This window comes from Impatiens glandulifera, chromosome 5 (genome assembly GCF_907164915.1).
Source record: "Impatiens glandulifera chromosome 5, dImpGla2.1, whole genome shotgun sequence".
NCBI classification, from domain to species: Eukaryota; Viridiplantae; Streptophyta; class Magnoliopsida; order Ericales; family Balsaminaceae; genus Impatiens; species Impatiens glandulifera.
Window position 1 is genome coordinate 41,971,877 of NC_061866.1, and position 20,027 is coordinate 41,991,903.

Below are 20,027 nucleotides of genomic sequence, written 5' to 3' on the forward strand. Positions count from 1 at the left end.
AAGAATATTCTTTCAAGATTCACTAATTGTCTTCAATTGTTTTTACCATGTTTCATAGTTTATTCAAAAGAAATCGTGAATGTCCTTTCATTTGAATTAATTGAGCGTCTCATCTAGCCTTTTTTTCATAACTAGGAATCACATTCAAGCTCTCATTCATCTTCTCGCATACATGACAATTTAATGATCTCATTCACCTTTGATTTGACCGAGCCTCTCATCTAGCCCCCTGACTAGAAATGTCATTCAAGGTCTCAATCATTTTCTTAATAAGATGACAAATCAATCATCTCATTAACCTTAACTATGATCCACAATGCATGGACAATTAAGATTGAATAAAAGAAGTACTAAAATCATCACATTTGAATTGACCGAGCCTCCCATCTAGCATTTTTTATAACTAGGAATCTCACTCAAGGTCTTATTCATCTTCTCATATTGAAAGATAATGCAATAATTTTTTCTTGGTTCGTTTGAGAGTTGCTTCATGATGTCTCCAACTAAACTTATAAGTGTCTTTCATTAGTCTTCTTCTTAGTCTTTTATTCATATTGAGTGTTAACTAGCAATATGCGAAACCTTAATTACCCACCAACTCAATGCAATCTTGTAATTTGGCCGAAGGATTGCCTTGTCAACATGTTGACAATGTCATCATCGGTAAACATCTTTTTATAAGACTTTTTGTGTACCATTTTTCCTCCATCCATGGCCAAGGATAACTCTTCACCAAGGTCATCCTCCTCCCCAATATTAGAAGAAATCTCAATGGTCACATGACAATTCTCCCTTGGTAGTGTGCATTTTTGATGACATGTATCCACCTTGAGTTGTGATTTCTCTTGAATCATTACTTGTATCTTCATTGTGTGTGCTCCAGTTTTTTCAAACTTTACATTTCGACTTAACATAACATTATCTCCAACTTATTCTAATCAAACTTTATACCTTTGGACATTCTTTGAAAATCCAATAAAGAAAAATTTATTTGTCTTTGGATTTAACTTCTCTTGCATTACCATGAGTTAAAGTTCTTGTATTAAGAACTCATTTCTTACTCAATTCTTACAAGCCTTTGAGACCAGGCCTCAGATGCTAGAAGATTGATGTATATTGAGTCAAAGAGAGGGATTTGAAGCCTCGCAAAAGCGGAGATAATAACTAAACATACTTGTGAATTACCTTATAGAGATTACACATCATTATTATTTACTAATTCCATTACAACTAAAGTACATTGCTCACCAGCAATGTTCCATCTCTTGCCTTCCAAACATAACATTTTCTATTATGCTTCTTTAGAAGTCATTTCTAAAGTGTCCTTCCTTTTAACACTGGAAGCACTTCACATTTTCTTCAATCTTCAACATATACTTTAAACTCTTACTGCTCTGCATTCTTTCTCGTGATGTTATTTATGTCTTCTCCATTGTCTTCTTGTCTACAATCTGTCATCTTGTTTTGTTCCTTGGAAATGAAGTAGTTCGTACTTCTTCACCTCAAAATTGGTAATCATTCATACCAATAAGAATTACAACTTGGATATCTTTTAAATACCTCTCTAGAACTTGTCAATAATTCTCGAAGGATCATCCAATCTCTTCAGCTTTCTCTCCTCTCGAACAACCTCGCTCTGATACCACTTGTTAGGATACCAGGAGATGAAGTATTCCTTAATGCAAGAACAATAACAACATTGACCAATTAAGGAAACGAAAGAAATCAAATTAAAAATGCAAACACAAGATTTATAGTGGTTTGACCAAATGATGCTGTAACATTCACTTTTGAAGCACAAAAGAGACTCTCAACTTTATTATCAAGATTGTTATAGTAGTATTATAATGATTATATTATAATGAAAGCTTACACAAAACTCACAAGGAAGCAATGCTCTTAAGGAAAAGACTTGACTTTTTGAGGTGTCCGACTACAGTTTTAAATAAGCATTAATTAGTTCAATTTCAATATTTTGTTCAAATTTCTCAAAGAGCTTCCAAAATATTTTTACAATATTTTCTAATTGTATTTCCATAACAAAAGATATAATTTCTTTTTATGATAATTTTATTTCCTAATATAAAGATTATAGGAAGATATAGTTTTCTTTTATATTAAATATACATTTTCCTTGTACTAAGATTATGTAGTATGAATATACATATTTGTGATATTGTAAATCTATTCTCAACTCCACACTCTAGTCTCCAATATTGAGTTAGTGTTTGTTTGTGCGTGTTTGTAGATGGAAGATAAACCTAACATGTCTCTTATATTTTCTACTTGTGATCATTTCATGAATGCGATGCCCAGTTGCTAGTGAATGAGGGTGATGAAAAGTAAAAAAAAAATATTAAAATATTAATAATTGATCTTTAAAAAATAAAATGGATAAGATGGCAACGTGATATAAAATACTCGTTACTATTTCATAAATAGCTAATACACTACTATTATTATTTTTCAACAGCGACATTAATATGATATCATAGATAAATTGTGTCGCTATTTCCTCCTATTTTATTATTGTTATCATATTTTAACTCATTTAATATATTTGTAGTAAGTGTAAAAGTAATTCCTAATATCATGAAATATCCCTAGTTCAATTGTCCCTTATAACTTTTTTTAATTAAAGTTGAGGTTAAAGTTGAGGTCATATATTCCTAACTTATATATATATATATATATATATATATATATATATATATATATATATAATTTACACATTTTATATGTTTAGACCCAATGTATTCAATATGCCAGCACATTTTTTGGAATATGAATATTCAACCCAAAGTGAAATAAGTTATTCAAATTAATTATTGGTGTTAGGTTTGAATTTTAAGTTAATTTGTATTATTTTCACCAATAAGTGTAATTTTGGTAACATATTTTAAATTAATAATATAATTAAATAAAATGATTTAATCCTTATTATAATAAAATATCACTGTATAAATTGATATTGATTACCTAATTATTAACATTATATAATGTGTTCATAGAATAATTATAATTAAATTAAATTAAATATTTTTATGTAATAAATATTTTAGTGGTTATAAATATCAAATTAGTTGTATTCATTATGAAATATTAGATAGTAGTTAAACTATAAATGTTATACATTAATATTTTGAGTGCTTTACCAAATTGAAAATAGTGAAAAATAAATAAATAAATGATATACTTCTAGCTAAATATATTTTTTCTTAAAATTTAATGATATTAATACTGTTAAAGTGTCTCAATATACCAGCACAATATTTTGAATGAAATTCCAAAAATACATCATTATTGTGAAGAAGTATTTGTTTGGGGTTGTAGTTCTAAAATGGAACCCTAGCTATATTTGGGTAGGTTTCAAGTTCTACATTGATGACAATTGGATATTACACATACTATTTAGAAATACATTATTTTTTATATGTTTTCTATAAATTTCAATTTATATCTTAGTTTTTTATATATAAAAAAATAAAAGATAATTGAGGATGTAACTATTATATTCAGAGATTACATAAAGTAAATAATAAAGGGAAAATCTAAATAAAAAAGATCTCATTAGTAAAAGATCGCATACATAGAAAAAGAATGCAAATATTCATACCTTAATTCAAAGGTAATAAAATTATTGGGAGAAATAAATCAAAACCCCGATGTTGGGACACTAACACACCACAAACATAGAGTTATCACTCAATACACATTTTAAAAAATTCATAGCATTATTTGAGAACCCTTCAATGTAATAAAATCACATATGTTTTACTTTATTTATTTCTTCATATTTCCCTTATTTTCATTTCATAAAACATATGTTTACCATGATACACAATCTCATATCATTGTATATAAGAACCAAAAATAATAATGGGACTTCTCACTTTGTTTGTGCTACCAATCCATGACAAAGAAGCCGAAACCGCTGCCACATGATTCATTATTCCCTCAACAATCAATGTAAATGACTTAACTTCTCCGACGTTAGTGAAAGAAAGTGTGCTCGGTACAACTCGTATTGTGAATGTAGGCGGAGTAAGAATCTTGGCGATGTATGTAGATCTTAATGATCCAACATTGGTAACTCTCCTATTAACGGAGACATTAAAAGGAGTATTTGACGGAACGATGGGGAAGGAAAATGAAGGCAAGTTAAGATTTAAAGAAGTTTTACTCCCATAATGAGTGCAAGCGATTTTGTCACCCGTAATAAGGCTCAACTGTTTGTTGGTGTAGTTTTGGCCACACAAGAACTGCACATAGTCAGCTAGATTTGCATCATACACAAGGCCAGGATTAATGGCACCTACAGGGTTTATTAGGCCTGCTCCATAACCAAATTCTAGTGACTGAGTTGTCCTTGCACTCATCTCGGAGGCTGTAAAAGAATTGTTTAGGTTCAAATGTGAAACAATTTGATAATGCTTCTAAAAAGATTAAAACATGTTCTAATAAATAAATGAGTTAGGAAATGTCATTATACCAGTGGTTATAAGTGCAGATTTTATAGCAGTCGGAGACCATGATGGATGGAAGGATTTGACATAAGCGGCTGCAGCAGAAGCATGTGGGCATGACATTGACGTACCTGATAGGATGTTATATGACACCCTTCTCGAATCAAGCATTGAAAATGAAGGAGAATTGTTATGTGTCCATGCTGCCAAGATTCTAACACCAGGCGCAGACAAATCTGGCTACAATCATTGAAAACAATTGTATAATTTCTTTGAAATATTGTTTTAATAATATTTTTATATAAATAAATAATTATAACTTAATTGAGCAATATTAGGGTTCATCTTTAACAATATGACAGTACAAGAGGATTAACTATACAACCTTAAGAATTTGAGGTGTTATACGATTTGGTCCCCTCGATGAGAAGGATACAGTATATGGTGCAAACTGATCAAATGTTTCATGACTTTTAAATATGCTTGCAGTTGGAATACTCCTGTTTTAAAAAATAAATCAATGAAGGAAATTATAATATGTTTTAATGAACATCTAGTGAAGTATTATCATAAATACCTTGGTCTGACCAAATATCTCATGAGTTCGAATGACTCCCTGTTTCCAACAAAAAGTGCCGGGAGAGCAAATGTCCTATAATCGACAGCGATATCATTGCCTCGTATCACCATACCAGTTGCACCAGCAGTTAAGGCTGCGTCCCCTACATTGTATTCATCACAAATGACAATCTTACCTTTTACAAGTCTAGCATCTAGTGACTTTGTGTCTAGGCAAAGTCTGCATTTGATGATATTTAATTTGTTAATTAATTACTGAAATAATTAGTTTCTTAATAAAATAACTATTGAAATTAAGAAAGTTAAACTATTTCTTTCACAATCTTAGATTTCAAAAACAATAAAAAAAATGAAACATCATGAAACTTCATTGAGGATATTTGGAAACTAGTATTTTATCAATATTATGCATTTGAAATTGTGATTACAAACTCATTTTACTATTATTTAGTTCAGTAATTATAAGATTCATTTTTAAAACTAATTAATTAAAATTCAGTAATTACTTATCATACAAGTTTTATTGTTAAAAAATATTATGAGATTATACAAGTTTATAATTAACTTTGTAAAAATGAATCTGTATGAGCAAAATAACAGCAAGCAAGCAAACCAAGTAATTTTTTCTATTTATTTGCATTTGAAATTGTAATTACAAATTAAAGTGTGGAGATGTCAAATATTGAATGTTTGTCAATTAAATAGAGAAAACTAATTCACTGTAAATATTTAATTATTTTGATTGCCTCTTAATCAAAGATATAAATTTATTTGAGGTTTTATAAAGAGAATTTTTTTTATTAGATGACGCCCTATCAATTTCAGATATAATACATGAATAGAGATTGTGAACCATTATAAATTAAGTTTTTTTATGATTTCAACTAGAGCCATATTAAAATAATCATTTCACCTTTTTAAGAAATAATATTACAATAACAATTTTGCTTAGTTATTCTAAACAAAATTAAGATTAAAAGAGGAAACATTAGTTGTAAAACATCAATTTAAGAATTATATTAACTTAAAAAAATGTTTTTGTAAAATAAAGTTACCCTCTCAGTTTTCAATATGTTATTTCAGAGTTTTATAAGGCAAAGTCCAATATAACCACTCAAATATCAATGGTGAAAATCATAATTTTCATAAAAAAAAATGTAATATTAATATTAAACAAAAAAACAAAGAATTATAACTTGTTAATAGTGTATACCAATAATAATAATACCTAAAATGTTTTATCACTATCGAGTAATTAGATTTAAACCATACTAAATTGAGAAATATTAAGTAAAAAAACTATGTAGTTTGTTTTAAATTAGTTTTAAACTATTTTAAAGTTTATAAAAATAATATTAAAAATAATTAAAACAGTTATATTGATTTGATTATATTATTTAACCAAAATTTAAATCGATTATAAAATAAATATTCGATCATATAATAAACTGATTGATTGGATATAGCAAACCATTCAATTGGAAATTGGTTTTTGTATTTATTCTTCCAAAATGGTTTACGGTTTAAAGGCATTAATATGCTATAATAGTTTTTCCGAGGGTTACTCATTTGATAATCAGTTTTTTCAGATGATTTTGTGTCTTTGTTTTTATTTTCACATTTTGTGTCTTTTTTTCTACAATCTCACCAAATTAGACTAAAATCTATTAAATTAGACTTTTATATTTTCTTTATTTATATAGTTAGCTTTCATTCATTTAAAACCTAATTAATTTAACTTCTCAGGTTTCCTTAATATAATTCTCTTAAACTATATAATTTTAAGTATATATAAATTTTCTACTTAAATTGTGTATTCTTATCACTTTTTAGAATTCGTATATTTATTTTATTTTAATAAAGATATCCGTGAATCATTTCGATTAATATTGTTACCCGTAATAATATATAATACATATAATCTTTATAACCAACACAAAAATAAAATCCTGGATTCGCCTTTAGTGATAATATCTAGGTAAACATTTTTAGAGAATAAATTAACAGTCATGCATGATAACTAAGTAAATACCTCGATGTATTACGAGAAACCATCTCTCTTATATTTGGAACATCACCGGCATACACCAAAGTGGAGAAATTAGTCTCATCAAACGCATTCAATGTAGTTCCCTGCATTCGAGAGATAAATTAATGAAATCAATAATACAAAATAAAATAAAAAAATCTTGTATCCATGTTGTGCATGCAATTGTGTGCCTAAGTAAAAAAATAAGAAATGATAATGAAATACTATACCACAAATGTCTGGGCATTACCCAACTTCAAATAGGTGACTATCTTTCGATCAGTGGAACTTGCTGCGACGGTAAGAACCCATGGAGAAATATTCTCGACAGTTCCATGTTCAGGACCACCGTTTCCCGCAGAACATATCGTCATAATTCCTTTTCTCATTGCTTGAAAACTCCCAACAGTTATCGAATCCTTCAAAAAGTTTGCATTAATACCTGTTCCCATTGAAATTGATATTATGTCAACCCTATCTTTGATGGCATCCTCAAATGCGTCAATGATGTCGATGTCATCAGAACCATCAGTCCAAACTACTTTATATACCACAATCCTCGAAGAAGGGACTCCTCCTCGTGCTGTACCTTGTCCAAGACCATAAAAGTTCGCCGAACTAACAAGATTTCCGGCAATGATTGAAGCTACATGAGTTCCATGACCAATGGTATCTCTTGGAGAAATAATATCCTCTTGGGAGAATTTGCCATTTCTTCTGTAGTACCTTGCTCCAATTATTTTGCTGCATTAATTGAGATATATAATAATATCATCTTGTACTATAAAATTTGAATTATTTAATATTTTAAAATGTTATAAATGATAATATAAGATTGTTTTAAATTTGTTTGAGTAGTTTGTTTGATAATTCAAATAAAACAAGTCCTTACTTGTTACATTTGAAATTCCGTAGCCCATGACACAATCCCTTCCATTTGCTCGGCGGCGATCTCATTCCAACATCACTAAAGCTATCTAATTCTGGCCAAATTCTAGAATCTATTACTCCAACAATGATGTTGCTCTCAACCTTTTTCACTCTGCTAACCGTTTGAGAAAATTTCAAAAAGTCCCATGATTTTGTAGTGTGCATATGATTTTTTCTATTTGGAAACACTGATACAACTTCTTCCATTGCTGATCATTCAATTAATTGATTAATAAAATGGACTTAACATGATTTAATTTGTTATAAAGTTAGTTAATTATTTTTTAACTAATTAATTATCTTACCAGAAATCCGGTGAACCTCATCATTGGTCAATAGGGCAACAAAACCATTGAAAATACTTTTGTAACTGTGAATAAGTGATGTCGATGAGTTTCTACAGAAGAAAACAAAAATGAAATAAACAGCTTAGTCATAAAAGTGATGTGATTTGTATTAATAACAAAAGAAGAATATTTAAAAAACAGTTATTAGTAATATTACATGTGAAGAGCTTTTTCTAGAAATCTTGAATGCAAGATAGGTGTAGGGATGTCTGAGGTCGGATTCTAGTCTCCCATGTACACTATATATTCCTGTATAAACATAATAACTAGTTTATTTTGTACATATAAAAATTGTTTTGTTGATAAGATGTGAATGATTATTTAAACATACTTTATTTTTGAATCATGAATGGTGTCTAATGTATATTTTTTATGAACTATTTAATTTTTTTTTATTATAAAACATGTGACTTTTGAGGTTCTCAATAAAAATTGAACATAGATGTGATCTTAGAATGGTGTCTAAGTTTATTTTTATATAAACTATTTCAGTTTTGTATTAAAAAAATCACTACAAACAATGCCTAATCAAAATATAGATTAAGATTTAATATTAAAAGTTGAATAACGAGTGTGTACCTGTCTATCTTGCCCGTTTACATTGGTGAAAGTAAGAAACATAACATAAAATGTACATAGTTGAAGAAAACTTAAAACATCTAAATATGTTCTTGTTTGCATCATATCTTATGTGATTTCCTTGCCTTACTAAGTTGTAAGATTTGTTCTTATTGGGAGACCCTTTATATATCCTAAAAACTATGGAAATACTAATAACTATTTATTTTCATATATATATTAAAATTAACCACATCTCTCGACCTGACAATCCGGACACTTTAAAAATTAAGTATCATTTGAACTTATATTGTTTAAATGTCTCGCGTTCAATTAATTGGTATTGAATTTAAAATATGAAGTCTTATTATATTAGCCTAGTTGGTTAAAAAGTGTTACTTGTTTTTGTTAGGTTGTAAGTTTGAAATATGATTATTTTATTTTTAATGTATAGATTAAGTTTACGAGCGGGTCAACCCACAATCCGACCTAAGTATTCATTTACTTTCACAGATATATCCAAATTAACCATAACTCTCGATCTGGCAATCCAATCACTTTAAAAATTAAGCATCATTATATATATAGATTAGAAATTTTCAATTAATGGCTCTTTTCTAATTATTTTATGTATTTTATTTTTGGTTTTTAACTTAGATATACACATTAATAAAATGGAAACTTTTCAAAATTGAACTATTGAAGTTTTTAATTAGTGCTTGATGCAATTAATATAATTCAAATGTAATTCAAATGAGATTACTATCACTTTTCTAATATTGGTAATATCTTCTACAATTACAAAGTTATTTTAAAAAAATTATTAATGTAATCTTTAATGTATTTTTGGTTAGGATTTTATTTATGTAATCTTCCATGTGTATAGGTAATATCTTTGTTTATTTATGTAATCTTTAATTATTTTGGTTCGATATTAAGTTTAATTGATATTTATATTCTCTGATTTTGTTGTGATCATTTCTCGAGTCAATATTCGTCCCCTTCTTAACGCATAAGAAGAAATAATCGAATCCGTTGTTATTTTTATTTTTTCAATAAAGATTATTATAATTGTTTTTTCACATAGAGACTTTTTTACATGTATTCTCAAATGATTTGTATGGTTTCTTACCATTTTGGCGAACAAGATTTTTATTCTGCATTACTTACTAACACTAACACTTGATTAAAGATAATTTTAACTGTCGGTTTCGTATATTTAGTAGAGATCTTTTGGACACTATTTTAATGGCTGGTTCAACTTGCTCTACTTTAATATTCATTGTTTAAGAATTTAAATGAGTTTTTCTTTGGAGTGACACTCAACAAATTGCCTAAACGTTGAAATTTTTTATTTTGTAAATTCTTAGTATAATTTAATAGCTATATCGATCATCATGCATTGTTATTTTTTATTTTATAGATGTTATTTTATATTATTATTTATTAATTAATATATTTTTTTAGATGCTACTCCTAATTGAACTTATTGAGAATAATTTTTTATAAAAATATATTCATATTCAATAATTTAATTTTTATTTTAATTAAAAAACTAAACTATTAAAAAAATATCTCTTACTTTATTTAAAAAATATTATTTTGGAATTAATATTTTCTCTTCTATAACTATATATTTATTTTCTTATAATAACTTAATACTTTTTATTATATATATATATATATATATATATAAACTAATATCAATTAAAATATATTTATACAAAATTATAAATATAAAAAAAATGATATTAAGTGATCTAATAATGAAAAAGTTTCTAGTAAATGGAAAATTTCAAAAACTATAAAATTTATGTGATAGAATAATATTTTTTATGTGTGATAGGGTAATGTTAAGCGAGTTTATTACAAAATATTATAAGAGGTTCGAATCTTGGCAATTACAAATTTTGAGAAATTATAAGATGCATATTGGATAAATACAGAAATTTATATGTGGGGAATAATAGCATATATGTGACATTTAGAATGTCTTTTTTGGTTTATGCACAATATTTGAAATGAGGGTAGGAAGTTGAAAATGAATATAAATTAGGGATAATATATATTTTGCTTTTTAAATATAAAATATATTTTGTTTGAAATATCTCTCCTACACTAATTTGTTTGATAAAACTCTTTGTACATTCTATTTTGTTTAAAAAGAGTTAGTGTATAGAAATATTTCAAACAAAATATAATAAAAGAGATTTAAATTGAATACCGACAAATTATATATGTTTTTTAAAAGTGTTTATGCCAATGTTCATATTTTATTTAGGCAATGTTAATAAAATGATAAGTCATGTTTGCTTATATTTAATTATGTTAATTTGTTATCCTATTTAAAGATATTATTTTTTTATTTTTTATTTGAATTCAATTTTAGGTTATAATGTATAATACTTATTAATTTAAAGTATCAATTTTTTTTGACATAGTTTAAATTATTAACTTTAAATAATTTCGTATGATTTTATTTTAATTTTTAAAATATTTTCAATAGTCAAGAAATTATCAAGTTAGCTAATATACTAGAAAGAGTATATATATACTAATAAATAGAAAAACAAATATGAAAATCAAAATCTTCTGTGTAATTAATTTTTTTAATATTATTTGATGATTTATACATCAAGAAAGTATATGAAATGTTGAATATATAAAGAATCAATTTTTAATTCGTGCTGAGTTTCCATGTATCTAATCCTTAAGTCTCTTGTGAAGGGTGTAATTTTGACTCATTAATAATTGAGCTTAACTATTTATAATATCTTTTTGTAGTTACTATAATTTTATTATATATTTCAATATTTAAATTTTAAATAATTTAATTAGAATAATTCAGAACATAATTATATATTATTAAAAGTAAAATATGATGTCTAAATTTTTAAAAATTTATTATTTTATTTTAATATTAAATTAATCATATAATTATTTAAATCCAATGGGTCATTCCCTATGCTGATTAAAACCTGACGCTATTCAATATATTTTTACTACTAGGCCTAGGGTTAGGGTAGGATTTAGAAAAATAAAAAAGAATATATCACATAAAAAAAGAAATTTGTGACTTATTTTTAATAAAAAAAATTATAACATTTTAAATGATATTAGTTATTTTTATATAAATTCAAACAAATAAATATATAAAGAAAAATTTTAAACAAAATTAAATATATAAAGTCCAATTTCAAATAAAAATAAATGCAGAATGAACAATGTAAAACAAGATGATCATGATGAAGACATATTATCCATTTAATAAATTAGCATAGTCACCTTGTGAAAAATTAATCAAGTAAATTACCAAACATTGATACATTATATAATAATTTTTAAAAAATTATTTTGAAATTAATAATCAAGATCACATATTTAAAAATATATTTAATAACTATTCTATTAAATTAACAAATATTATATGGTAAAAAATGATAATAAAATAGATAAGCAAATCACATATATAATTGAATAATTATAGTACATAAATAAATATTTTATCCCATTTTGAATAAATTTATAATATTAATTTATAATATTCTAATTAACCATTTAAAATTAACATACAAAAATAAATAAAAAATAAAAAAGAGAAAACATAATAGCAAAATGGACATTAAAAAATCTTACATCAAAATTTATATTTGTTCTATCGGACAGTTAATGTCAAAATTTAAAATTGATAAATATTTATTTTACCTCATTTTGAATGTATTTATCATTTTCTCGTCTCGAATCTCTTAATTGATCTTTTCAAATTATACATATTTCTCAATTTTTAATACAAATTAACGAGTTAATAACATTTTAAATGGTATTAGTTATTTTTGATGTAAATTCAAACAAATAAATAAAAACTTAGAAATTTCAAACAAAAATAAATATATATAAAGTTCAATTTCAAATAAAAATAAATGTATAATGAACTATGTAAAACGAGCATGTAGAAGACATATTATCCATTTATTAAATTAGTAGTCACCTTTGCAATTGCAAGAATTAATCAAATAAATTACCAAACATTGATACGTTATATAATAATTTTAAAAATATCTTTTCGATTTAAAATTAGTAATCAAGATCACAGGTTTAAAAAAAATATTTAATAACTATCCAATTAAATTAAAAATATTACATGGTAAAAACTGATAATAAAATAGAAAAACAAATTACAAAATCGAATAATTATAGTACATAAATAAATATTTTATCATATTTTGAATGAATTTATAATATTCTAATTAACCATTCAAAATTAACCTGCAAAGTGATAAAAAAAAACATTATAGCAAAATGGACATTAAAAGTAGTCACATTAAATTTATATTTGTTCTATAGGAGAAGTTAAAATATCAAAATAAAAAATTGGTGAACATTTATTTTCCCTCATTTTGAATGTGTTTATCATTATTTTTTTTCAAATCTCTTAATTGATCTTTTCAAATTATACACACCTCTCAAATTAATAGTAAAATAGTTATAAAATGACATATTAAAATATATATACTTAAAATTTTAGATTTTTTTTTTAAAGGCAACGTAGCGTAATATAATATAAGCCATAAAAAGGCAAAGGAGTTACATGAGTTCAAAGGAAATCAGAGTAAAAAAACAAACTGAATGAGGAACAAAAAAAATATAGATAAAAGATGAGAATTGAGAATTAAAGTATAATGAAATCAGTCGTTATGGTGACTTTCTCGTAAGCGGTGTTCTAGTTTTTACAGATTAACCAATTCTTCTTGCCTGTAGGATTACGTCTCCACGTTCAAATGAGGGAGTTGTCATCGGTGACAATATTGTTCCAGACTGTATCCACACAGTTGCGGACACCTGAGAAGGATCTAGCGTTCCTCTCCATCCAAATGTGATAAACAATGTTGGCGAAAAAATACTTGAAAGTATTAGAGCTGAATTCGTTGCCCTTGGTCTTTATGATGGCGAGGTCCTTGATGTTAGTCCATTTGTTTGGGAAGATGAGGAGGCTCATTGATGCGGAGAATCTACGCCAAAGCAAGGAGGCAAAAGGGCAGTTCCCAAGGAGGTGTTAAATGGACTCCTTATTTCCCAACCAAAGAAAGCAATTAGGATCCGGGATGCTCATGTACTTCTTTATCCGATCACGGGTATTGAGTCTCTCACGAAAGGCGATCCATAAAATGAATTGGTGTCTAGGGATCACTTTGGTAGACCACACTAAGTGGGACCATGGGACAACATTCCCATGATCACAACACAAACCCATGCAGACCCTGAGTTGAACCTACCATTGTTCTCGACACTTCAAACATGAGAATCCTCATTATTATTCAGATGATAGGATGAAAGTGCTTCAAGGATTCTCGCACCTTCTGGAATAGTCCTCAGAAGGCTGTTCTAATCGCCGATTTTGACTTGTTGAACTGTGGCCAATTGAAATTCTCACCTGATTTGAGTGATGGAGAATACACTGTTATGAAGGATGGGTCTGTTTTCGAACCAGGGGTCATTCAAGAACAGAGTGTCATTACCATTTCCAATTTGAATGTTGATCATCTTGCTCGCGCTGTCTTTAAGTTTCAAAAAAAAATTTAAGGGACCACGCCATATCCATTCCGAAAATTTAAGAACTTTATCCTACATATCTTATTCTTCAAAGATTTCATTATTAACGACATTCAAATCACTATTATTTTATTCTCAAATTCCGCATTTCCCTAAATACACCATGTTTCATTATATCTTATCCTTCAAAGACTCTATTATCGCGTTCAAACCACTATATTCTTTCATTTTCAAATTTGCTCCACCATTCCATCACTCTGAAATTCACATATTTTATCAATATATTTTCTTTCAAGAAATTCATCTATTAACGCGTTCGAACCACCATTCTTTCATTCTCAAATTTGCACCACCATTCCATCACTCTGAAATTCACATATTTTATCAATATATTTTCTTTCAAGAAATTCATTTATTAACGCGTTCGAACCATCATTCTTTCATTCTCAAATCCTACCCACCATGGCATCATTCCCTCAATCCCTTTAATTCAAATCTGCGAGCGAAAAAACTCAGACGGCATTAATGCTTTTCTTACTGGTGGCCCATATTAGGATTTAATAAATAAAAAATGAATATATCTAATATAAAAGGAATTTGTGCATATTTTCAATACAAACTTACAAACTAACGAGTTTAACATTTTAAATGGTATTAATTATTATTTTTATGTAAATTCAAATAAATAAATATGTATGAAGAGAAATTTCAAACAAAAATAAATATATAAAGTTCAATTTCAAAGAAAAATAAATGTATAATGAACAATGTAAAACAAGATGATGTATGAAGACATATTATTCATTTATTAAATTAGCCTAGTCACCTTGTGAGGGCAAAAATTAATTAAATAAATTATCAAATATTAATACGTTATATAATAATTTAAAAAATATATTTTCGATTTAAAATTAATAATCAAGATCACATGTTTCGAATTTTTTTTAATAACTATTCAATTAAATTATATTATATGATAAAAATTGATAATAAAATAGAAAAACAAATCACATAATTGAATAATTATAGCATTATTCATAGTATATAAATAAATATTTTATTTCATTATGGATGAATTTATAATATTAATTTTCTAATATTCTAATTAACCTACAAAAATAATAACAAAAGAAAGAGAAAACATAATAGCAAAATAGACATTAAAAATAGTCGCATTAAATTTATATTTCTTGGATCAGACAAGTGTCAAAATTTAAAATTGGACTTTTATTTTACCTTATTTGCAAATACATTTGCACTACCATTCTTTAAATATCAAATTTGCACCAGTTGAAATTCGAACCATGAGTTTGAAATGTTAATTATTTAACATTAAATTATTTATAATTATTGAATTTATTTTATAATTTTATGTATATATATATTTAATCATTTTATTAAATAAAAAATAAAAATATAATGAATAAAAAATTAATTATATGAATAATAGATATATAGAAAGAATATATAAAAATTAGAAATTTGTAATAAATTATTTAGATAATTAGTTTAAAATAGTTTTAAAATTTTATATATAATTATATATTATAAAATAATGATTAAAAATAGTATTATATATATATATATAATTTATTTAAAAAGTTAAATTAATAATAATAGTTAAAATAATGGTATATCTAATAAATATAGAGATAAGTAAAAAGTATTTTAATCTAAATTAAAAAATATTAAAGATTAAATTAATAAATATGGAGAGAGAAAAATATGTTAACACAAATTAAAGACAAATAATTAAATCAGATTATTTAAAAACAAAAATTAAAAAAATAGTTAAAATAATGGCATTTCAAATAAATATGTAGATACTTAAAAAATATTTTAATTTAAATTCAAAATTATTAAAAATTAATTTAATAAATATGGAAAAATAAAAATATGTTAATACAAATGAGAGACTAATAATTAAATCAGGTTAATTTATTTTTATTTAATTATATTACGAATTATTTTTTAATTAGATGGTTATATATATAATTATTTATTGATTGAAAAAATAAAAATATATAATTATACAAAATTATACAAAACTTTTGTTATTCTATTATTAATTAAGTTTCATAATTAATTATTCATTTATTATATATATACCCATTAATTTAGGATCGGATTTAAATTTAAAACGGTTAAAATTAAAATTAAAAATGCTATATGTATGTTTCAAACTTGTAACTTAATAAAACAAGTACAACCCTTTAACCAAGTATGATTGAGATGTGATTTGTCGAGGGATAATAGCCGGTAAAAATTGAAAACGGTTAAAAAATATGAATCAAATATTTGATTGACCAAAGTGTGAGTTCGCAATGCTAAATATCAAAAAATATTATTCAAATATTTAATTGACCAAAGAGAAAGTATAAGGTCACGAAATTAGAGGTTCATTAGGAAAAAATATGTTATGAGATATTTGAGAACATGTATTGTTTTAGCGAAGTGAATGGAATGAGAGTTTCTATTTATTATTTCAATATATTATTTGTGATTTATTAAGAATTTTAAACATTGATTACATATTATTTTAATTTTTTTATTAAATTTATTTTGTTTATATTTTTATCCGTGTGAATCGCACATGGATCTTTCTAGTGTTGTTAGTAAATAAATTTGTTAGTTTTGCAATCTTTTAATTCTAACAAGTGGTATTAAAATCCAAAGAATCTCAAACACGAATGAATCAAGTTATGAGCTTGAAGTGAGGAATTGAGCCTTAAGCTTGATTGACCGGATCTGTGAGATAAAAGAAAATAAGAAAATAATAGTGGATGAAAGAGTTGAGGTCACTACAATGAGAATCTCTAGTTTTAACGGTCTCTGTAACGATCACTGGAGCGAGTTAATTGAAAACTTACTTCGCTCCAAGGATCGGTGAGATTTAGTAGAAACAGGATTTGAGGCGCTCAGTGATCCAGCAACTAGTGGATCTAGAATTAAATTTAACGAGATGAATATGAAAAACTGTAAGGTGAAAAACTATTTGTATCAAGCATTCAATTGAGTAACGTTCGAATAAATATTGAATAAAACTATCTCCAAAATCATATGAGACTCTTTAAAGAGCAACTATGGAGATAATTAGAAGGTAAAAGGTCACTTATGAATACTCTACGTAGAGAATTCTAAATACTTTAGATGAAAAATAAAGAGACGATAAATGACTATTTTTGCTAGAATTGTAGTAGTAACCAATAAGATAAGAAGTAATGGTGAAATGTGGGAGACTCTACTTTAGTTGAAATGATCCTAAGATGGTACATACATATCAAATGTATCTTCACCAATGGTGGAGATACCTAACCTAGGTATATAGGGAGTGAATAGAAAGTGGTTGAAGAAAAATGCTAACACCTGCCTTCGTCTTGATTTGTCTCCCTCTCTTTGTCTTGTTCTTGTCTCTGGAATTTACAATCTCACAGATTACATAGATTCTCGAGAACATCATCAACATGAAAAATGGTACATACATATGGAATGTATCTTCATAAATTGTGAAAATACATAATCATATGTATCTAGAGAGTGAAGAGAAAGTAGTTGAAGAAACATAGCTTTTCTTCGTAAGACCTGCCTTTGTCTTAATTTGCCTCTATCTCTCTATCTTCTTCATTTTCAAAATTAAATATCTATCAAAAAAGTGGACACTCATAACGAACTTCATTTCTTACTTCCATAAAATAAGATACTAATCAAAATCCGAGAAGACCCAAGACGAACTTCCTTGTCCACTTCTTCAAAATCATATATCTATCGAAAATGAGGACACTCAAGATAAACATCCATCGTCTACTTTCTCAAAATAAGATATTGATCGAAGCCGAGAAAACCCAAGATGAACTTCCATCATCTACTTTTTCAAAATCATATATTTGTCAAAAAAAAATGAGGACACTCCAAACGAACATTCATCGTCTACTTCCTCAAAGTTAGATATTGATCGAAAGCCAAGAAGACTCAAGACGGACTACCATCGTCTACTTTTTCAAAATCAGGTATCTTTCAAAAATCGAAGACACCCCAAACGAACATCCTTCGTCTACTTCCTCAAAGTTAGATACTAATCGAAAGAAAGAAGACCCAAGTCAAACTTTCACCATCTACTTCATAAAAAATAATTAGGTATCTAGCGACATCTCTTTACTTAAGCTCAAGATCTAGCAAAACATTTGTCACCCATCTTGACTTGAACTTTGCACACTTAACTAGTTTGAACCACATATTTCTCCTTGAACAAATTAACTTGCAATCTACTAGTTTTTGAATAATGTCAAAACAACTAAATATTCAAGAATATTCTTTCAAGATTCACTAATTGTCTTCAATTGTTTTTACCATGTTTCATAGTTTATTCGAAAAAATTCGTGAGTGTCCTTTCATTTGAATTGATTGAGCGTCTCATCTAGCCCTTTTTTCATAACTAGAAATCATATTGAAGGTTTCATTCATCTTCTCGCATTACATAATAATTCAATGATCTCATTCACATTTGATTTGACTAAGCATCTCATCTAGCTCCCTTTCATTACTAGAAATCTCATTCAATGTCTCAATCATTTTCTTAATTAGATGATAAATCAATCATCTCAGTAATCTTAACTATGATCCACAATACATGGACAATTAAGATAGAATAAAAGAAGTACCAAAATCATCTCATTCGAATTGACCGAGCCTCCCATTTAGTATTTTTCATAACTTAGAATCTCACTCAAGGTCTTATTCATCTTCTCATATTAAAAGATAATGCAATAATTTTTTCTTAGTTTGTTTGAGAGTTGCTTCATGATGTCTCCAGCTAAACTTATAAGTGTCTTTCATTAGTCTTCTTCTTAGTCTTTTATTCATATTGCGTGTTAACTAGCAATATGCCAAACCTTAATCACATGCCAACTTAATGCAATCTTGTAATTTTACCTGAAGGATTGCCTTGTCCACATGTTGACAATGTCGTCATCGGTAAACATCTTTTCTATAAGATTTGTTGTGTACCATTTTTTCTCCATCCATGGCCAAGGATACCTCTTCACCAAGATCATCCTCTTCCCCAATATTAGAAGAAATCTCAATGGTCCCGTGACAATTCTCCCTTGGTAGTGTGCATTTTTTATGACATGTATTCACCTTGAGTTGTGATATCTCTTGAATCACTACTTGTATCTTCATTGTGTGTGCTCCAGCTTTGTCAAACTTCACATTTTGACTTAACATAACATTATCTCCACCTTCTTCTAATCAAACACTATACCTTTTGACATTCTCTGAAAATCCAATAAAGAAAATTTTCTTTTTCTTTGGATTTAGCTTCTCTTGCATTACCATGAGTTAAAGTTCTTGTATTAAGAACTCCTTTCTTACTCAATTCTTGCAAGCCTTTGAGACCAAGCCTCAGATGCCAGAAGATTGATGTTTATTGAGTGACCTTGGAGATAATAACTAAACATAAGTGAATTACCTTATAGAGAATACACATCATTATTATTTACTACTTCCATTACAACTAAAGTACATTGCTCGCCAGCAATGTTCCATCTCTTGCCTTCCAAACATAACATT

The 20,027-nt window shown here is 26.7% G+C and overlaps 1 protein-coding gene across 1 annotated transcript; it reads right to left on the minus strand.

The window, feature by feature from the left end:
* Nucleotides 1–1,564: 1,564 nt before the first annotated feature.
* Nucleotides 1,565–19,793, minus strand: LOC124939387 (cucumisin-like). The gene is made up of 10 exons (XM_047479866.1): nucleotides 19,720–19,793; nucleotides 8,310–8,401; nucleotides 7,967–8,213; nucleotides 7,305–7,818; nucleotides 7,078–7,178; nucleotides 5,044–5,265; nucleotides 4,852–4,966; nucleotides 4,493–4,706; nucleotides 3,894–4,387; nucleotides 1,565–1,675 (listed from the first exon to the last, which is right to left on the minus strand). Exons 1-10 carry the CDS (start codon nucleotides 19,791–19,793, stop codon nucleotides 1,565–1,567), a joined length of 2,184 nt encoding a protein of 727 aa, XP_047335822.1.
* Between the last annotated feature and the right edge of the window lie 234 nt (nucleotides 19,794–20,027).